At 50.7% G+C, this 17450-nt stretch overlaps 1 protein-coding gene across 2 annotated transcripts in view; it reads left to right on the top strand.

Moving 5' to 3' along the window:
* The window catches only part of LOC135235944 (rho guanine nucleotide exchange factor TIAM1-like), a 74535-nt gene that overhangs the window by 46307 nt on the left and 10778 nt on the right, over positions 1-17450 (top strand). For both annotated transcript variants that reach the window (XM_064302021.1, XM_064302022.1), the window contains exons 9-14: positions 681-851; positions 3209-3313; positions 3883-3964; positions 4460-4546; positions 5737-5949; positions 6845-6945. In XM_064302021.1, coding sequence (XP_064158091.1) covers positions 681-851; positions 3209-3313; positions 3883-3964; positions 4460-4546; positions 5737-5949; positions 6845-6945 — 759 coding nt within the window. The remainder of the gene's footprint in view (positions 1-680; positions 852-3208; positions 3314-3882; positions 3965-4459; positions 4547-5736; positions 5950-6844; positions 6946-17450) is intronic.

Raw genomic sequence — 17450 nt, 5'->3', positions numbered from 1 at the left:
AGCGGGTGGATGGCGCTCGCGGTGCACATTACTCCCGCGACGCGGACACGCCCCGCAGCCGGGGGCTCTCAAACCAGGCCAGACGCCGGGCGGACACAGACCAGACCGTCGGGCTTTGAGGGCGGGGGGTTTGAAGGGGGGGAGGGGAGGGGGTGGCGGTCGATAGATTGTCGCTGTCGAGGACAAAGGGGGAATAATGACCACAGACGGGGTGACGTGACCGAGCCCCTTAACCCTCGGTGACTGACGGTCTGACTGAAGCGCAGAGGCTGATCATCGCTAGAAGAAGTGCGCACCCCCGGCAGCGCTCCTGGAGAAGTGATTACATCGAGCTGTCAGTCATCAGTTTAACGGTTTTCACCGCAGGGGATGTACCAGGGCCTTTGGACTCAACCAGTGCTGGTGTCGATAGTTTCCGGGCAGCTGTGATTGGATGTAATCGCATTTATTTCGGGTCTTTCCTTTTCCTTTCATTTTACACTTTTGTTGATCAGCAGTGGTGGTGATAAATGATTTGTTTGGAAACATGGAACGCAGAAAGAGAAAAATGTCTGAAGATACCTTTTTTGGTTTTTCTCGTGCCTTTTAATGTGATGGGAAAGGTTCGTCTCTCTGGCTGCAGATGGGGTGAATCCAAAGACGGTGAAGACTCACGGGTTTGTTGTTTTGTTTTTTCGCAGAAGGAGAAGGAGGCGTCGCTGAAAAGCATTCCCCAGCACAACGCAGACAGCGACATTTGGGTTCCTGAGCACCTCACGCCTTCGTGGGTCTGCCTGCCAAGCGATCAGCCGGTGCTCGCCATCATCCAGCCTGGGGAGTCTGCCCTCGACACTCTGGAGACCGTCTGCAAGGTAAGGAGCTTCCAGAACGTTCTCAGCGTCACTCTACACCCAACAGACGTGGAGAACATTCTTCACACAATTATCATCAATATTATTATTTTTTTTAATATTCATTTTCAGCGTGCAGTTTTGCTCATTCTACCTGAGTTTTCTTGGTCATGTGGTGTTATGCAACATGATAATGTTTCAGTCTTCACAAGATTAAACGACAGCAGCGGCCAGGTCAGTGGCATTCTGCGCAGCCGTTCACGGGTTGGAAAACCAATCGCAATTTTTATGACTTGATTCACGATGCCATCAGAGCTGTGACTTCCTGTGGCTTGCGCTCTATGGTCCTCCTGTGATCCTCGCTGTCTCCGGGCGGAATAGCTCCCCTACTGTGCTCCGTCTCACCTCACTTGATTCACGGATGTTTGGGACAGGGGAGTGACTCACTGTAACTGATACAGAGGAACTGTTTTCACATGCTTTTTTTTTTTTCGGATCTCTAAATTCAGAAGTGACACATTACTCTCTGTTCCCCTCTTCCTGTTACCTCTGGTGGTCCACAGTGCCCCTCCCCCCTCCCCCCCCCACCCCAAAAAAAATCCCACACTGAAACTATAAAATAAAATGACAGGGGAAGAAATACAATGTCCTGTTTAATTTGTACACTATGTCCAGTAGACCTGAAGACATGCTATTTTTAGCCTGAGTTTTCCCCAAACTACCAGAAAATGGCTTCCAGTTCTGCAGCCCTGGGGTTTACAGAGACGAGGCGAAACGGTTATAATTTGGCTCTGCTAGCACGGACTGGGCAGAATCCTCCTGCTGCTGTGTTCCCACTGAACAAGGTTTTGGCTGTGGGCTTTGAAGATCATTATCTCACATTTCGTTTGAAGCAAAAAAACGAAACAAATCTCCATCGTCCCAAACAAATCTGCCGTCTGCTCGGCGCTGAAAGGGAGGTGAAATTGAGCCAGCTGTCTGGCAGGCATCTGGAAGAAGAGATATTTGAATTGACTAAATTTACATGCAGTAATAAATTGATTAGTTTCACGTACAAGGCCCTCCCTCTCCCTCACAATTTTGGGGAAGCTGCAGTAATAATTTATGATTAACTTGACAATTAAATACATACAAACCTTCAATGTGCAAACACAGTTTGGTGAATTCAGTGATCCCCATAATTACTTCAAATAATTTAATACTTTCATACATTGCAAAAAATTACCCATTTGTTTTTACACCACAGTTGAGGTTAAAACTGTGATTTCAATCTACGGTGCTGAAGGGTTGTGGTCACTGATTGGCTAAAGAGTCCAAACACCTTGTTTCTAAAGCCTAATTTGGCCACCGATTGAAAGGAAACCACAAAAAAACTGCAGACCCTGCAGCCAACCAGGACCTGAGTTTGAGATCCCGGGGTTGGAGTGCTGATTGAGTCCGGGGCCCACATTTATTTCGAGTTCCTGAACGAGCTTCCCCGTTTGTCTTCTCACAAGTGAAAAACACTTTGGTTCCCCTGCCATTATACTGAGGGAAGCTCCAGGCCCTCAGCCTCGTGTGATCATTCTGACCTGCTTCAGGGTGAAGGGCCTGTAAAACGAATTATAGGATTCCCTTCTTATTGCTTTACAAGCACCTTTCATCTTCTGTTTGTTTTTGTGTCTTTCCTGCATCACATCTTTTCTTTCTTCTCTGTTTTTGTTTGATCACCCCCCCTCCACCAACCCATTTCCCTGTTATATCATCGCCACCGCCACCCCTTCCCCACCCCCACCCCCCTTTAACTTTTTGATCATAGGCATCTGCCAAATCTGGTATGTTATTAAAATTTTTAAAAATCAAAGAAATATCGGGGTGTCACCCTTATTCCAGCGTAGTGCATCTTCATTCAACAAATTAATTTCTTTGACTATGTCAATCCTATAATTAATAGTGATTTGCTTGATGGTTTTCTGGCTAGTGTATTAATACATGGTTCAATGTATCATATTAGTTATGTATGTATACCTAATATAGCTGGTATTAGAATTTTAAGCCGAAAGTCTACATGACAACGCTTTAGCTGTGTACGTAGGAATATACCGCTGCATGTGCCTTAAGTGAGCAGGGATTTTAACCTACTAACAATCTGTCATTCAGTTTTACTTTTAATCCACTTTCTGAAGGTGAGCTTTAACTCTCATCACCAAACTGAGGACAAACTGCAAAGCATAAAAATCAAGTGGCTTCTTTAAATAAGTTTGCTTTTCTCCTCTCTTTACTGACGCAGTCAATAAAACATGGATTTTCATTCAAAATGTCTGCAATACTGCAGATCTTAAAGAAACCCCCTAAACACTTTTTCATAAAAAAATATCTTTCTCAAAAAAACCCTCCAGGCCCATCACTTGGATCTTGCCAAGCATTACCTGCGTCTGAAGTTTTTAATCGACAACCAAGTGCAATTCTACGTCCCCAAACCGGAAGAGGACCTGTGTGATTTGGTGAGTGTCGTGTCGTACCTGTACACCAGAGACTCTGGGGATTTTAGGCTTTGCTGTTATTCTGGTGTGTGACTAATTTGTTCTGCTTTTCCTGTTGAAATTCTGAAGCCGTTTACCGTTGGGGGAAATGTGACTGCAGAGCTCATTCCTGCGCATTGAGGAGTCAGTTCTTTATGTACGCTACGCGATGAGTGTGAAATCCTCTGGGATCTCCTAAAAGTCTACTTTATGAATTATTAATGTGCTGTGTGTTTACCTGTAGATGTCAGCGTGTTCTTTTGTTTTGTTTGTTATAGAGAAAACCCCATATCATTTGTTGAGTTCTTTAATGCAAGGGCACTCAGATCTCTATAATGGAAAGTAAACAATTTTTTTCTTCAAAACAAACAGAGCTTTTTAAGCAGGAAGATTCTAGCATGAAGATCTTTGCTGAGTCCTTCCATTTCAGTGCAAAAAGAATCTTAAATTCACCTTTCCTGTTGCCCACGTGAGAATCTGAATGAGTTATGGCTTCTTATTGCACTGTTTCAATATATAATGAGTCTAATCAATATTTAATTTCTTCACAGCTCTACAAAGAGATAGAAATTTGCTCCAAGGTGACTAAGCTGGTTCGGTTTGACCGTGATGAATCCTGCTCGATTGGCTACGGTAAGGATCCATTTGAATATTTGGCACAGGTGGCGGGGAAAGAAATTGAATGGAAGTACACGATTATGCTGTCTCTGAGATGCCGAACGTCCAACGGCATCTGAATTCAATCCTCTGTCCATCTGCGATATTGAATTCAGCCTTCGCTCTGGTATTGCCTTCGAAATGCATTTGCCCTGTGCGGCTGACCTGACGCTGCATATTTATGACCTGTGTTTATTTAGTCTGGCTCTTGTGTTGTTTCTAGCTTGTCACTGGGAGAAACAGTTATGAGCTCTAACGGCTGGTCTCTTTCTCTCTCTCTCTCTCTTCTGTACTCTTCCTTTCCATTGCTTTATTTTCCTCTCTCTCTTTCTTACTGTCTACCCCTCTCTCATCTTTCTCCCTCTGCTTCTTTCATTTTATTTGATCTTCTTTCCCTCACTATTCCTCTCTTTTTCTCCCTCGCTCCCACTCCTCCTCTCTGTTTCTCTCTCTCTCCCTCTGTGCTTACAGGTTTCTCCATCTCGGTGTTGGAGGAGGACGGCGTGCAGCAGCTCTACATCACAGAAGTGAAGGCGGGGGGATTAGCCTTCGCTAAAGGTTTCGCTGCCGTTATTCTCTACCAGTCAGACTTCTCCTTTGGGGGGGCTTTGTCAGTCTGCCCGTGTGGCAAGGTTCTGGATTAAACCGGTCGCCGTTCTTAACCGACGTTCGTTTGTAGAACCGGTGTAGATCCACACCCCCCCCCCGGTCAACTCTGTTTTGTCCTCTCTGCATTATTTATTGAGATGCGTTTTTTTTTCTTTCTTTTTTTTTCGCGGGGTATTCTGTTGAACGGGGAGGCATATGTAATCCAGCAGGCTGGAGTCTGTTAAGGGAAATTACTATGTAAATTCACTGCAGGCGATTCATTATCCTGCCCTGCAAATGTCTGTGGTGACCTGGGGGGTGGGTTTGGGGAGGGGGGGCGGGAGAGGGGGGTTGGGTGTGCTGGCCTCATCGCCACACTGTGAAATGAGAAACCCAAAAGCTGCAAGAGGGTCTGTGGTTAGTAATAATTCACCTCTGTTCAATTTATATACATGACATGTAAGAGTGGGGGGCGGGGGGCGGGGGGAATCCGATGCTTCGTTTTTAATTTGAGCACGTCTCATAAAATGTAAAATAAATTCTGAGCATGTGCTGGCTTATTTGTGGCAGGACTTGTGAGTGCTTCTTAGGTTTTACTGGCTGGTCATGACCCAGCGGTGCTCTGAGTCTCTGTGAAGGTAAACAGCCCTGCTGCAGGCTGAGGTGTGCCGTCCAATAGAGGCAGCCGGGTTGGGATGTGCCATCCAATAGAGGCAGCCAGGGTGGGGTGTGCCGTCCAATAGGGGCAGCTGGACTGAGGTGTGCCGTCCAATAGGGGCCAGCTGTGGTCCTACACTTCCTGTCCTGTCACTGCTCTGAAACACCTGGGTCACACCGCAGGGCTCAAGGGAGAAGGAGGGAGAGCACAGAAACCTGTCTGTAGGCCCCTGGTGCTTTATCAGTACCGCTGTGGTTTTGAGGCCTGTGACTGAGTTTGGGAATCGCTTCATTGATTTGACACTGGGGAGATACAGTAATTATTACCAGCCTGTGATTTGTGTGTGCTGAGTTAGTTCGTTAAACTGGCTGCTCTTTATCTGTGATCATTGTGATGCTGTCATGCTTTAGCTACTTTGTTGAAGCAGACAGTTGGCCGCTGAGGTGTAGCGGGAGTCTGTTTCTCGGCGGTAACCGCGGCTGACCTGCTGTTTGTGGCGCAGGGCTGAACGCCGGGGACGAGATCCTGCAGCTGAACGGGAAGGAGGCCAGCTCGCTGAACTTCTCCGACATGAAGGTGGCCTTCTCCCAGAGCTCCCTGGTGCTGACCGTCAGCACCCTGCCCGCCATGGACCGCCACCAGCTCTGCTACCTGCCCCCCCGCCGCTCCAATGGGGAGGACGAGCTCTGCACCGACATCTTCTCCCAGAGCCAGGGTGAGTCTCTGCACAGACAGGGCAGTGAGGAGTATCAGTGTGGAAGTGTGGTTTGGGAGTGTCAGTGCGTATAAGGATGGACCGACATCTTCTCCCAGAGCCAGGGTGAGTCTCTGCACAGACAGGGCAGTGAGGCGTATCGGTGTGAGGAGGAGTGTCAGTGTGGTTTGAGAGTGTCAGTGTGTATAAGGATGGACCGACATCTTCTCGCAGAGCCAGGGTGAGTCCCTGCACAGACAGGGCACTGAGGAGAGTATCAGTGTGCGGAGGAGTGTCAGTGTGGAAGTGTGGTTTGGGAGTGTCAGTGCGTATAAGGATGGACCGACATCTTCTCGCAGAGCCAGGGTGAGTCCCTGCACGGTCTCAGTCAGGACTGGGACAGGGCAGTGAGGAGTATCAGTGTGCGAAGGAGTGTCTGTGTGAAGTGTGGTTTAGGAGTGTCAGTGTGAATTAGAATGGAGGAGTATCAGTGTGAATGTGAAAAAAGATGGAGAAGTATCAGTGTGAAATAAGATGGAGGAATATTGGTGTGATATGGGATTGAGGAGTATCGGTGTGTGTTGGAATGGAGGAGTATCAGTGAGTATTACGATGGAGGAGTATCAGTGAGTAATGTATTAGGATGGAGGAGTATCAGTGAGTATTAGGATGGAGGGGTGTCAGTGTGAATGAGGAAATGAGGAAATTATGGAGCAATAAATCTGCACTTACACAGCTCTTTATTAACTTCCCCAAACAGTGTGGGAATTGCTCACGGCTCGTGTTTCCGATGCGTAAGAACTGAATATCGCGTTGCCGCTGAGGCAGAGTGTGGATTTTCTCAGCTCGGTCGGGAGCGAAGCGGTTTTCCCAGTCGACAGAGCCGGTGCCGTAACCTCCGGTGTGATTTTCCCAGAGGACATCCTGGATGACGGGCCCGGCCTGTGTCTGCTGAACGCCGGGGACAGTCTCGACGACGAGTACGACATCTTCGATGAGCTGGAGGACAACGCCAAGGTAAGGAGGGCCTTTGAACACGACGCCGTGCGGAACTCACTGCGGTGCTGAATATCGCATTTTGGTTTCGGTCAGAATAACTCTGTAACTGCTTTGGATATTTAGTTACAGCATGTGTCACTTCGAGATGAAATTTCAGCCGTTGAAAAGCAAGTTTGATTTCTGTTGGGTTTGCTAGTGTCGAGTGACAAACAGATCTGGTTAATGTATACTGCTTCTCTCTTATGTAAGAGTGTAGTCTTTTATAAAAAAAATAAAATAAGAAAGCATATGGAGAGCATATGGCATGTCCTTACCCATTACTATAAATCATATTTCACATTGCAAATACATCATAAATTTTATGTTGAATCCCAGCCAAATTCATTTTAAGTCAGCTGTGCTGGAGCCAGAGAGCGTTGCGGTTTGTGTTTGCGGTGGGGGAGTCATGCCAGCTTTCATTTAAACCAGATGCAAGAGCCGCGACTGTCTCGGCCGATATTTAATATATGGACCGTTGAAACAGTGCTCAGAGAGCCCTTTTCCTTTCCCTGCTTCAGTGTGTAAACATGACAGGCGGAATTCAGAGATTGGGGTTTTGCCGGTATATTACATTGTGATGTGTTTGTGTGAAAGCGGTAACCTTTATGGTGAAGGTAGTTTATGCAGAGGCTCAGTGGTGACGGGGGGGGGGGGGTGGGGGAGGTGGGGAGGGAGGGAGGGGGGTATGATTTGGGGGAGCGAGGGGGGGGGTGTGAGGGTCTGTCTGGTTTGTCAGTCTCGCAGTGAAGCGTGTGGGTGGGGGCTGTCAAGCTGACAGTCTGAGCGGTTACACCCCCCGCCCCCCCCGGCAGACGGAGCTGTGAAGGTCAGCCGGGTTAATAAACTGAGAGTGACGGATCCGCGCCCAGCCCCCGCCACAATCGCAGCGGCTCGGAGCCCGATCTCCGCATCAGCAGCGCCGCGCCGCTTAAAACGCGCGAGCGGAACCGGGGACGGATTCGGTCGGGGGGGGCGGAAACGAACGCATCGCCTCCCCCCCGGTGGTTCGTGGGATGCGGGCCGAAGGTTCCGGAAGCGAAGTCGCCGGGTCGCGTGTGTCCGGGGTCGTGTGAGCAGGACGAGGACACTGCTTCAGTGAGAAAGTTGAGGCGATTCTGCGGGACCTGAGTTGCACTGTGAATAAAATAAAATTTAAAAAATCAAAAACGGCCGTTAAAATCAGGGCGGCTGATTTCGTAAGGCGCCCTGATTGCGGCGTCAGACGAGCGCCGTGGTAACGGCGAAGGTTTCCTATTGGGCGGTGATTGCTCCCGACGGCGAGGCTCCATCGCCGAGGGGGGGGGGCTGATTGTCAGAGCAGTGGGTCTCATGCAGTGCGCCCCCCCCCCCCCACCCGCTCCCCGTTCCCCCCACCCCCTCCCCCCCCACCTCCACCCCCCCTGTCTGGCACTCTCTTCACTGGCTTCCTGTTTGAGAAAGAGAGAAAAAATAAAAGAGGAGAAAGTGTGAATTATCAGGCTGCCTCTGGTTCCCTCTCGAACACACCATCTGCCTCAGAGTGAATTACTGAGCTTTATGAAGCTGCGCTATACAGACATTTCTTTTGACAACCCCACCTTTTTTCTTTAAAATTCGCCCTGGTCTTTCTTTCCTCACCCTCAGCTGCTGGGCCTCGTTCAGCATTTCCTGCCCTGACCTGCTCCTCTCTCGGCTGTACATACCGAACAGAACAAAAGAGCGGACGCATTTGAGCCCAGTTAACTGGCTTTTTAAAAAAATGATTGACAGGAATAATGACAGTGATTTTCTACCGGAGTGTCCTTTCGCTCTCTCCCCGACCGCATTCTGCTTAACCCTTCGAAGAGTAGGCGTCGGCGTTCTAGAACTCCATCCCTTTCAGTCGCCGGTAGCGATGGTTACATCAGCATTAGAATGTTCCATTAAGAACATCCTAATCACTCATTTGTGATCTGGCACATTAACGGGTTAAGGAGAGACGTTGGGTGGCAGACGGGCACGCGGTGTTCAGCGCTCTTGCGCAGAGGCTGGCGGTGTCTGCGCATCTGTCAGACAGGCAGCAGCCAAGGGGATTAGGAGTAATTAACCGCTTCGGAGCGACGAGGAAGAGGACGGCGATGCTCCTTTAATTATTCTCACATTCTAATTGCTCGGTTATGTGCGCCGATTGCCATCGCTCGCCGCCGGAGAACCCGGCCTGAACTCTGAAGATTACGGAATAAATAAACGGGCGATGTGGCGCTCCTCGCGAAACAGGAAGTGGGGGAGGAGGAGGGGACTATGAGAACCTTTCGTTTCTCTTTCCTTTTCTTCCCTGAACCTGATGTGATGTGATTAAAATGTAAGAAGCGTTCACGCTTAAGTGCAAAGCAAGACGGCAGCTAATACAGAGGCCAATCAGATGATGACGGATCCTCTTCCCCCACCCAAAAAAGGTTGTGTGGGGGTGGGGATGGGGGGGGGGGGGCTGCACGGGAGGGGGGTCTTCCTGTGACGGCTGTCCTCTGCACTTAAGGTGACGCGGGGGTTTGAATCATTTAATTTAAATTTTCTGTTCATTTTCACGTGCTGTCATTTTCACGTGCTGTCATATCTGCCCCTCCCTCCCTCCTCTCTGCTTCTGATCACACACCCCGCCCCCCTTCCCCCCCCGGAGCTGCTGCCTGTGCTACGGGCCTGTCCCGGGTCACGTCAGCAGAGGGGAGGACGTCCTGGCCACTCAGAGCTGTGCCTGCAGCCAGCGGCATCATCAGTGGGGAGAACGCGGTAGTAACTCTGGCGGCCCAAAGCTTGGGGGGGGTTGGGGGTGTGCAGAACATACCGCAGGGCCACGTACAGCATCGTTTAACGGTGGCGGGGTGTGGGATCCTTTCCCGGGGCCCAAACTCAATCTGGCAGGGCCGCACGTGGCGCCCCTGTTCCGGGGACATTCTCTCCCCCCCCCCACGCCGGTATTGCAGAGAGATACGAAATGCCATAGCGGCGCTTGATTACCGAACAGACGCGGCGGCAGAGCGAACCGCCGGAAGGCTTGAGATAATAAACGGCTCCATCTGCCGCGCTGTAATTTTACCGCGCGCCGCAGCCTGCCGAGGCGACGGATTTAAAGGGACGCACGCCTCGCGAACGCCCTCTAATTCTGCACGGGGATTACGGTTTCGCGTTCGCACCGAGGACAAACGAAGAGGATTAAGACTGTTCGGTCGCGCGAAAGCTCGAGGGGTTTTCTCTCGGCAATGTCAAAAGGGGGGAGCACGGCTTTGTGGGAAAATCACGGATCGCCGGCGGGACGTTCGACTAGCGAAGCGCGCTCGAGTACGCGCGGCCCCATCGCGGAACGCGACCGCTGCCGAATCTTAACGAATCGAGAGGCGGCCGTTTTCACGATCTGAGCGGGTTCGCGGTCAAAGCCTCTTCAATCGATTCCTCGCCCGCCCCGGCGGCGGCGTCTGCTGGTTTTACTCTGATGGCTCGGCCTGAGCCCCAATGTCAGGACGCCCTCGAAATGGTAGTGAAAATTGCACATGGGCACAAGCTGTGCCATAGCTGTCGCCCTCTCCGTCATCTGTACCCACCTGCCACTTCCCATTTCCTGGTGACTGTGATGTGGGGCTGGTGCTTGGGTAGTATCCGGACAGTAGGCCTGCTGGGAAATCCAGGTTGCTGCTTGTAATTTCTCGGGGGGGCCAGTAGGGGGCAGTCTTCCTTATGGGCCAAGCAGAATACCAGCATCCCACTTCAGTGCGAGGGGCTCCCAAGTCTATTGGAGGTGTTAAACCGGTAACCTGACTTACTGTGTTTAATCTAGAGGTTAATGCATTGGGGGGTTTCCAGGTATCCTGACCCTATGTCTTCTCTGGTCATGTGATGATAATGAAATATGAGGCCCTGCATTTGTGCATCTTGGTGCAAAAAAAAGGACAATGGCCAGGTGGGTGGGTGCTACGCATTAGAGGTGATATTCCACCCCTTCATTAAAAAGCACTTTGATAGCCCGAGGTAAGAGACGCTATATAAACGCAATCCATTAGCGGTGGCCTCTGGCAGACTCCATTCATTGTGCAGACGAAGGCAGAAGATTTTCTGCATGTATCGTTCTCCAGGGACAGTGGCTGATGTTGGCCTTCTGCCCACCGTGAACACCCGTGAAGGCAGACCGTCGTGTATTTTTTTTTTCCATTTTGTGGGTTGTTTGTTTCACAGAATATTAAGAAGCCTCCTGCTCTCCATTTAAGAAAACGCTGATTTCCCGTCGTTTCCCACGGGGTAGCGGGTTGCGGGACCCTTCCCCTGATAGGCTGGGATGGCATCGCGTGTGAACTTGAGAGAACGGCCTTGTGGGTAGACCAGAGGCGCAGAGTCGCTGAGCTTCTCGGTCTGAAGTCTACAGTCTCAGCTTTCATTCTGACCCGTGGTGGGTGTACAGGGCGTACTGGTTTTGTCATAGGATGCCGACGTTTGTGTATGGGAATGGGTTTATTTTATTCATTTTTTTTTTTTTTCACTGTGAAGTACAAATCAAGCTTTGTCTGAACGCCAGCAACGCGCTAGACGTCGTCTGAAAGATTGCTGCTGCCGTGAGTTCCAGTGCAACATGCTCCTCAGAGCCCTGGAAAGTGGAGACAGACGCTAATTTTGTTCTTCAGGAAGAACTGATGCTGCATCTTGGAGGCGTCTTTTCCAAAGGTGTTGCTCTTTGTTCCGGGACAATGGGGGTGGGGGGGGGGGGTGAGAACTAGACTCCTGTCTGTTTCTTAATGTCGCACTGTGATCTTTTCCTCGGGTTCTTGTTCGCTCTCTCTCTTCCGCCACCGCCAACACGTCGTGGCAAAGCAGCCTCTGTTCTCTGAGTTTGCGCTACAGAGCGTCCTCAGCTTCCGCAGCTTTGTGCATGTTGTGCTTTATTTAGGGGGAGGCAGCAAGATCACGGTGATGAGCAGAGCTGGAATGTTCTAGAGGGGCTCGTTAAAGCCCACAGACATCCTGAGATGCGGAAAGGGGTTTAGGTTTGTTTTGCGGAATCATTAATTGTCATTTTAACACTTGAACACCGCAGGGCTATTGTTTTACTTTTCGGGGTACACTTCGATAGCACTTTTTCAGCATATGTAGAACACCCCCACTGGACAGTTGGACCTCACTTCTGCATTTCCTGCGAGCGACATTCTCCGGAGGTCTACTGTGTGTCACTGGCTCTTGGGTCACATGTCCGGGTGACAGCCAAGGAGATTCCGTTTACACCAGAGCGACATAGAGGGGTGTGGCCTTAGACACCGCCCTCACTCGTCTTAACCACACCCCAAACTGAGACCAGAAATCGCTGCTGTTTGCGTGGGGCTCCGATGCCTTGGACCCCCAAATGCCTTTTGCCCCTGCGGCCTTGCACTGAGGAGGGTACCGTTTAATCCTTTGAAGGGCAGCTTTTTAGAATGCCCCCCCCCCAAATATTCTTAGTCAGTGTTCTAGAACTCTATTGCTTTCAGTCACAAGTAGTGATTGTTACATCAGCGTTAGGACGTTCAGTTAAGAACATTCTAATCACATGTTTCTGATCTCAAGCCTTAAAGGGTTAATGAGCAGCTGCACAGAGGAGATTGACAGTGTTTTTGCAAATTGGGGTCAAGCGCTCCCCTGCCGAAGTAAGACGCTGGCAAGACAGTGTACATGCACTGTGCACGTGCACGTGCACGTGCTCGGAGGCCTGTGTTTACGTGTCTGAAAGGCTGCCGCTCTGGATCTGTCTCTCTCAGCTGTTTCCCGACCTGTTGTTCCTGTTCTGAGCAAATCTGCTCTGCTCTCCAAACCGAACGCCAGTTCTGCTCCTGTGCTTCCCCGCTGCAGCCGGAGAGGGTCTCAATGTTTTAAATACGCACGCACACACAAATACACGCAAACACACACACGCGCATGCACACGCACGCATGTATACACACACGCATGCACACACAAACTCACATACAGACACACACATGCACATGCACATACGCACGCACACACAAATACACACAAACACACACGCGCATGCACGCACAAGCATGTATACACACAGGCATGCACACACAAACTGACACCACACCATGCACACCACCATGGACGCACACATGCACACACAAACTCATGCACCCATAGCTTCTCACTCACACACTACACGTGTCCTCTTTCTCCTTCTTTCCTTCCATCCTCCGTGGTCTGATCTCGCTGTTCCGTCCTGCTCGTGGTCTGATCAGGGTGGACGTTGCGCTGAGCTCGTCTCTGCTGAGTTGCAGGCTGCGAGTGCGCTCTCTCACACCTGTGCTGGACCGGGGCTGAGATCAGAGTCAGACACCCCCGCGCATGAGAGAGAGAGAGAGCGAGGGAAGCAGTCAGGAGGGCTGGGGAGAGAGAGAGAGAGAGAGAGAGAGAGGAAGAGGGAGAGGGGCAGAGAGAGAGAGGAAGGGGGGGAGAGAGAGAGGGAGATGGAGAGAGAGGATAGAGAGGAAATGAGAGGGGGAGAGGGAGGGAAGGAGGGAGGGAGGGAGATGGAGAGGGAGGGCAGCTCAGATGCTCAGCTATGCCGTGCGTCTCTGAGAGCAGACGGAAGGAGGAGGAGGAGGAGGAGGAGGGTGCGGGGGAGACGCAGAGCGCAGAGCTGTGTGCGAGGAGCGCTGGAGCAGCAGAGCGCGCTCAGAGCTCAGAGCCGGAGCCCGCTCCCCCTCGCCCCTCTCTCCGCGCCCCGCGCCCCTCGCCCCAGCATGTCCGTCCTCCGCAAAAGCAGGCACAGCAACAGCAAGAGCTCCTCCTCAGAGTCCATCTACGACATGCTGCACCTGGTGAGCCTCCTCTCCTCCTCTCCTCCTCTCCTCCTCTCCACCTCTCCTCCTCTCCTCCTCTCCTCCTCTCCTCCGCGTCTTCGCCCCGCATGTCCTGATTTCTCTGCCGCTGCTGTCGTTGTCGTCCGTTGTGCAGACCCGTAGCGTTTGGCGAACTGTCCCGTTCCCGCCCGCTCTCTCGCTCGCTCGCTCGCTTGCTCGGCCGATCGGTCCGCAGCCCGTTTGCGGGACTCTGTTTCGGTTCGTTTCGGGGCGCGCCTGTCCCGTCCCGTCCTGGCTCGTTTCGGGGCGCTGGGGCTCGCGCCTCTCGCCGCCCGTGACGGGGGGGGACGTACGGGCTGTGGGGTGTGCAGCTGGCGCCAGCTCCGCTCTGTCTTCCCACATTTATTTCTGTCCCGCGCGCCGGGCTCTGATGCTCCCTGTCAGGCATTGATGAAGAGTGGGCGAGAGGAGGGGGCGTTCGGGCCTGAGTGGTATGAGGGCACAGGAGAGAGAGGGAGAGAGGGAGAAGGGGAGAGAGGGAAAGAGAGGGAGAGAGAGGGTGAGAGGAGGGAAAAGGGGAGAGAGAGAGAGAGAGAGGGACATTAAGCAGCTGCTCTGGACTGATTCCACTTGCAGTAAACGAAACTGCTCGGATGTGATATTAAGGAATGAGAATCGTGGCGAGAATTTTCAGCAAGGGTTCTGGCCGTTGTGGGTTTCACCTGTTTACAGGCTCATCGGTCCACCTATAGCTGTCTGCTGATGATGTCATTCTGCAGCACATACTCGCATCATCTTTGATCTGACTGGTCCGACTTGCTGAAGTGAATTGTCTGCGTGGGTTTGCTTTATGGCACTGACCTTGCTTACATAAGACCACTCTTCCTTTATTCAGGGCACATTGACTTTTCAGTTTGGTTAGATCTCTGAAGATTACAAATACAACGCAAACAGCATCCAGACTCATGGAGGGTCTATGTAGGTGTGGAATATTATTATTATGAGTAGTATCTTCATATGAGGCATATGTGCATATTGCTCCATAACATTGAGCAGAATAGCATATGTGGAATATCATGCTGGTATCATGTTCTATATTTTATGACAACAGATGCCCTTGTTTGCAGTAAATTCACTGCACGCTGGTAGCGCATGTATGGATATGTATGAATGTATCCAAGACCTTTAAAGGAACGGTGACAGTGGTGCTGTACAGGAAAAGTTTCTAAATAGACAGTGTGTGAGTTACAGCTAAACAGTGATGACAAAAAAACAGGTGTGTGTGCACATGTGAGTGTGAACATACGTGTTTGTGTGTGTGTGTGTGTGTGTGTGTGTGTGCAAATGCGTCTGTGTGTGTGTGTGTGTGTGTGCTTGCACATGTATCTGTGTGTGTGGGTGGATTGGGAAGGAGTCGGGGGAGAGTATTCATGCATGATTATTCTGTTTCAAAATGTCAAAACAAATTAAGGGCAAAATTAATGGACAAATATTAAGCAATATATAGCCTAACAATGATGTCACTAACAAATCAACACAATAAACTGTGTACTGTCGTCATTGCGTAACTTGTACAAGTGCAGTGTACACCATACTCTGCGTACCAAGAGCTCACCTGTGTTCTGTGCGCTGTTGCTTTCTGTTTGTCCTGCGCCGTTGGCTTCTGTGAGCCTTCTGCATGCCAGTACACAGCGCCTTATCTGTAATGTCATCGCGGGCTGTGGGAAAAGCCTCGTCTGAGGAAAATAAGGTGATATAATCTGCTGTTGTTCTGAGGGCAATGACAAACGGCCTCCGATCGCACAGAGGACTAATCCCCGCTTTCTGCTTCTCACCACGTGAACCGAAGTACTGACCTGAGTACTGAAACACCTTATGAGTGTGAAAGCGTTTTTTTTTTTTTAAAGCGAGTGTAATGGTCGGGCGACTGAAGTCCCGCTCTTATCTTCCCCCTTTTCAGCCGGGAGAGGCAGCCGCCGTCCTCGCTTTTATGCTGATGGCGGACGTGCCTTCTTCTGCAGGTGCCTTTGAGTTCGTCTTTCTGATCCTGCGAGTTGAGCTGAGGTGGGGGGGGGGGGGGGGGGTTGCTGGGATTTGGTGAGTGTGGTGGCGGCTTCCCGCATCTCTGCCCCCCCCCCCAAGTCGCTCAGTTCTATGGGAGAACAGACCCCCCCCCCCAGTCGCTCAGTTCTATGGGAGAACAGACCCCCCAGTCGCTCAGTTCTATGGGGAGAACAGACACCCCCCCAGTCGCTCGTTCTATGGAGAACAGACCCCCCCCCCCCCCACACACACACCTTTACTCTTTGCAAAGTGATACAGCTTGCAGTAAAGAAAACAATGGCTTTCACTTTGAAGAGTGCCAAATCTGAGGGTGAGCTATCGCCGTGCTCAAAATGTCCATAAAGACGCAGGAGGAGAATGATGTGCAGTCAGCATTAACGACCAGGAAGGACACACCATTAAGAATGCATTAAATTAATAAAATGCTTGTCCAGCTAATCACAGGCTTTTGTCTTGGTGCTGAACTTAATGTGTGTCATTTAGTGCCTTGAATTAAAGTAGTCCGCTCAGCTGAAACCTGCATTCGCTAGAGTGAATATTGCTCTTTCTGACTCTAATATAAATTACCAGCTTAAAAACAGGAGGGATTTACAACAGTCGGTAAATGGGGATTATATGCATTATAACCCTGCGTTGTGGTGGGGTTTTTTTTTTTACTTCATGCTCAGATGGTTGTGAATCACAGCACAGGGTGAAATTACACCACTTGGCTAGTTAGCGATAGCCCGCTACTTTATCGCTCGCGGTAAATTGGGCTTCGGGTCCGGATTGATATCCGAGCGCGGCTTCGAGAACAAACAAAAGCGAGGCGCAGCGGGCGGATGTGAACTGTGGGGTATTTATATCTGGTGTGGAGGCAGCGCGTGCGGCATCGATCCGCTTGTTTTCGTACGATCCCTCCAGCTGCTTCTCTGAAAAGCCTCTCCTGTGAGCCTCTGCCAGCGGCCGCTGTGACACCGTGATGCTTTCAGATAGCTCTGCGGGGCCGGTGCACCTCTGGAGGAGTCTAAAGGTCAAAGCGTGTGCTTTTTATGCCGTGGGAGAAGAGCGTGTGTGTCTGTGTGTGTTTGTGTGTGTGTGTGTGCGTGCGCGCGCGTGTTTGTATGTGTGTGTGTGTTTGTACGTATGTGTGTGCATGTGTGCGTGTTTGTATGCATGCGTGTGTGTGTGTGTGTGTGTGTGTGTGTGTGTGTGCGCATGCATGTTTTTGGGTGTGCGTGTGTGCCCCTTCTGGATGCAGCCTGTAGGACGGTCTGTAATCGCTAACACACACAGAACAGGGAGGGGATAGCATATGAGTGGAAAGTGCCGTTTGAATTCCGCTGATTGAGAGGATGAGCGGAACAAAGCCAGGATTGAATACCGCCACTCCAGGGAGAGCTTAGAGGTATTACCGGGCTGAGAAGTGTTCTCTGGCCTACAAAACTTCCTCTATTAATAGTGCTGCTTCTCACGCCACAACACATTACACAGGTCTAACTGGTAAATGCGCATAGGTCTGAAATGTACGTTGTCTTTCCATGCCAGTCTTTGGATGAACAGTAAGACCATTGTCATTGCATTTCCTCATATCGTTAGCCTGCATCCTGACCTGGCCTTTCATAGTGTTGAGAGGTCAGGCCACATGACCCTATGAGTAACATCACAAAT

Source organism: Anguilla rostrata, chromosome 12, assembly GCF_018555375.3.
Source record: "Anguilla rostrata isolate EN2019 chromosome 12, ASM1855537v3, whole genome shotgun sequence".
NCBI lineage: Eukaryota > Metazoa > Chordata > Actinopteri > Anguilliformes > Anguillidae > Anguilla > Anguilla rostrata.
Note: the sequence above shows the minus strand (reverse complement) of the source record. Positions and strands in the feature narration are given on the sequence as shown.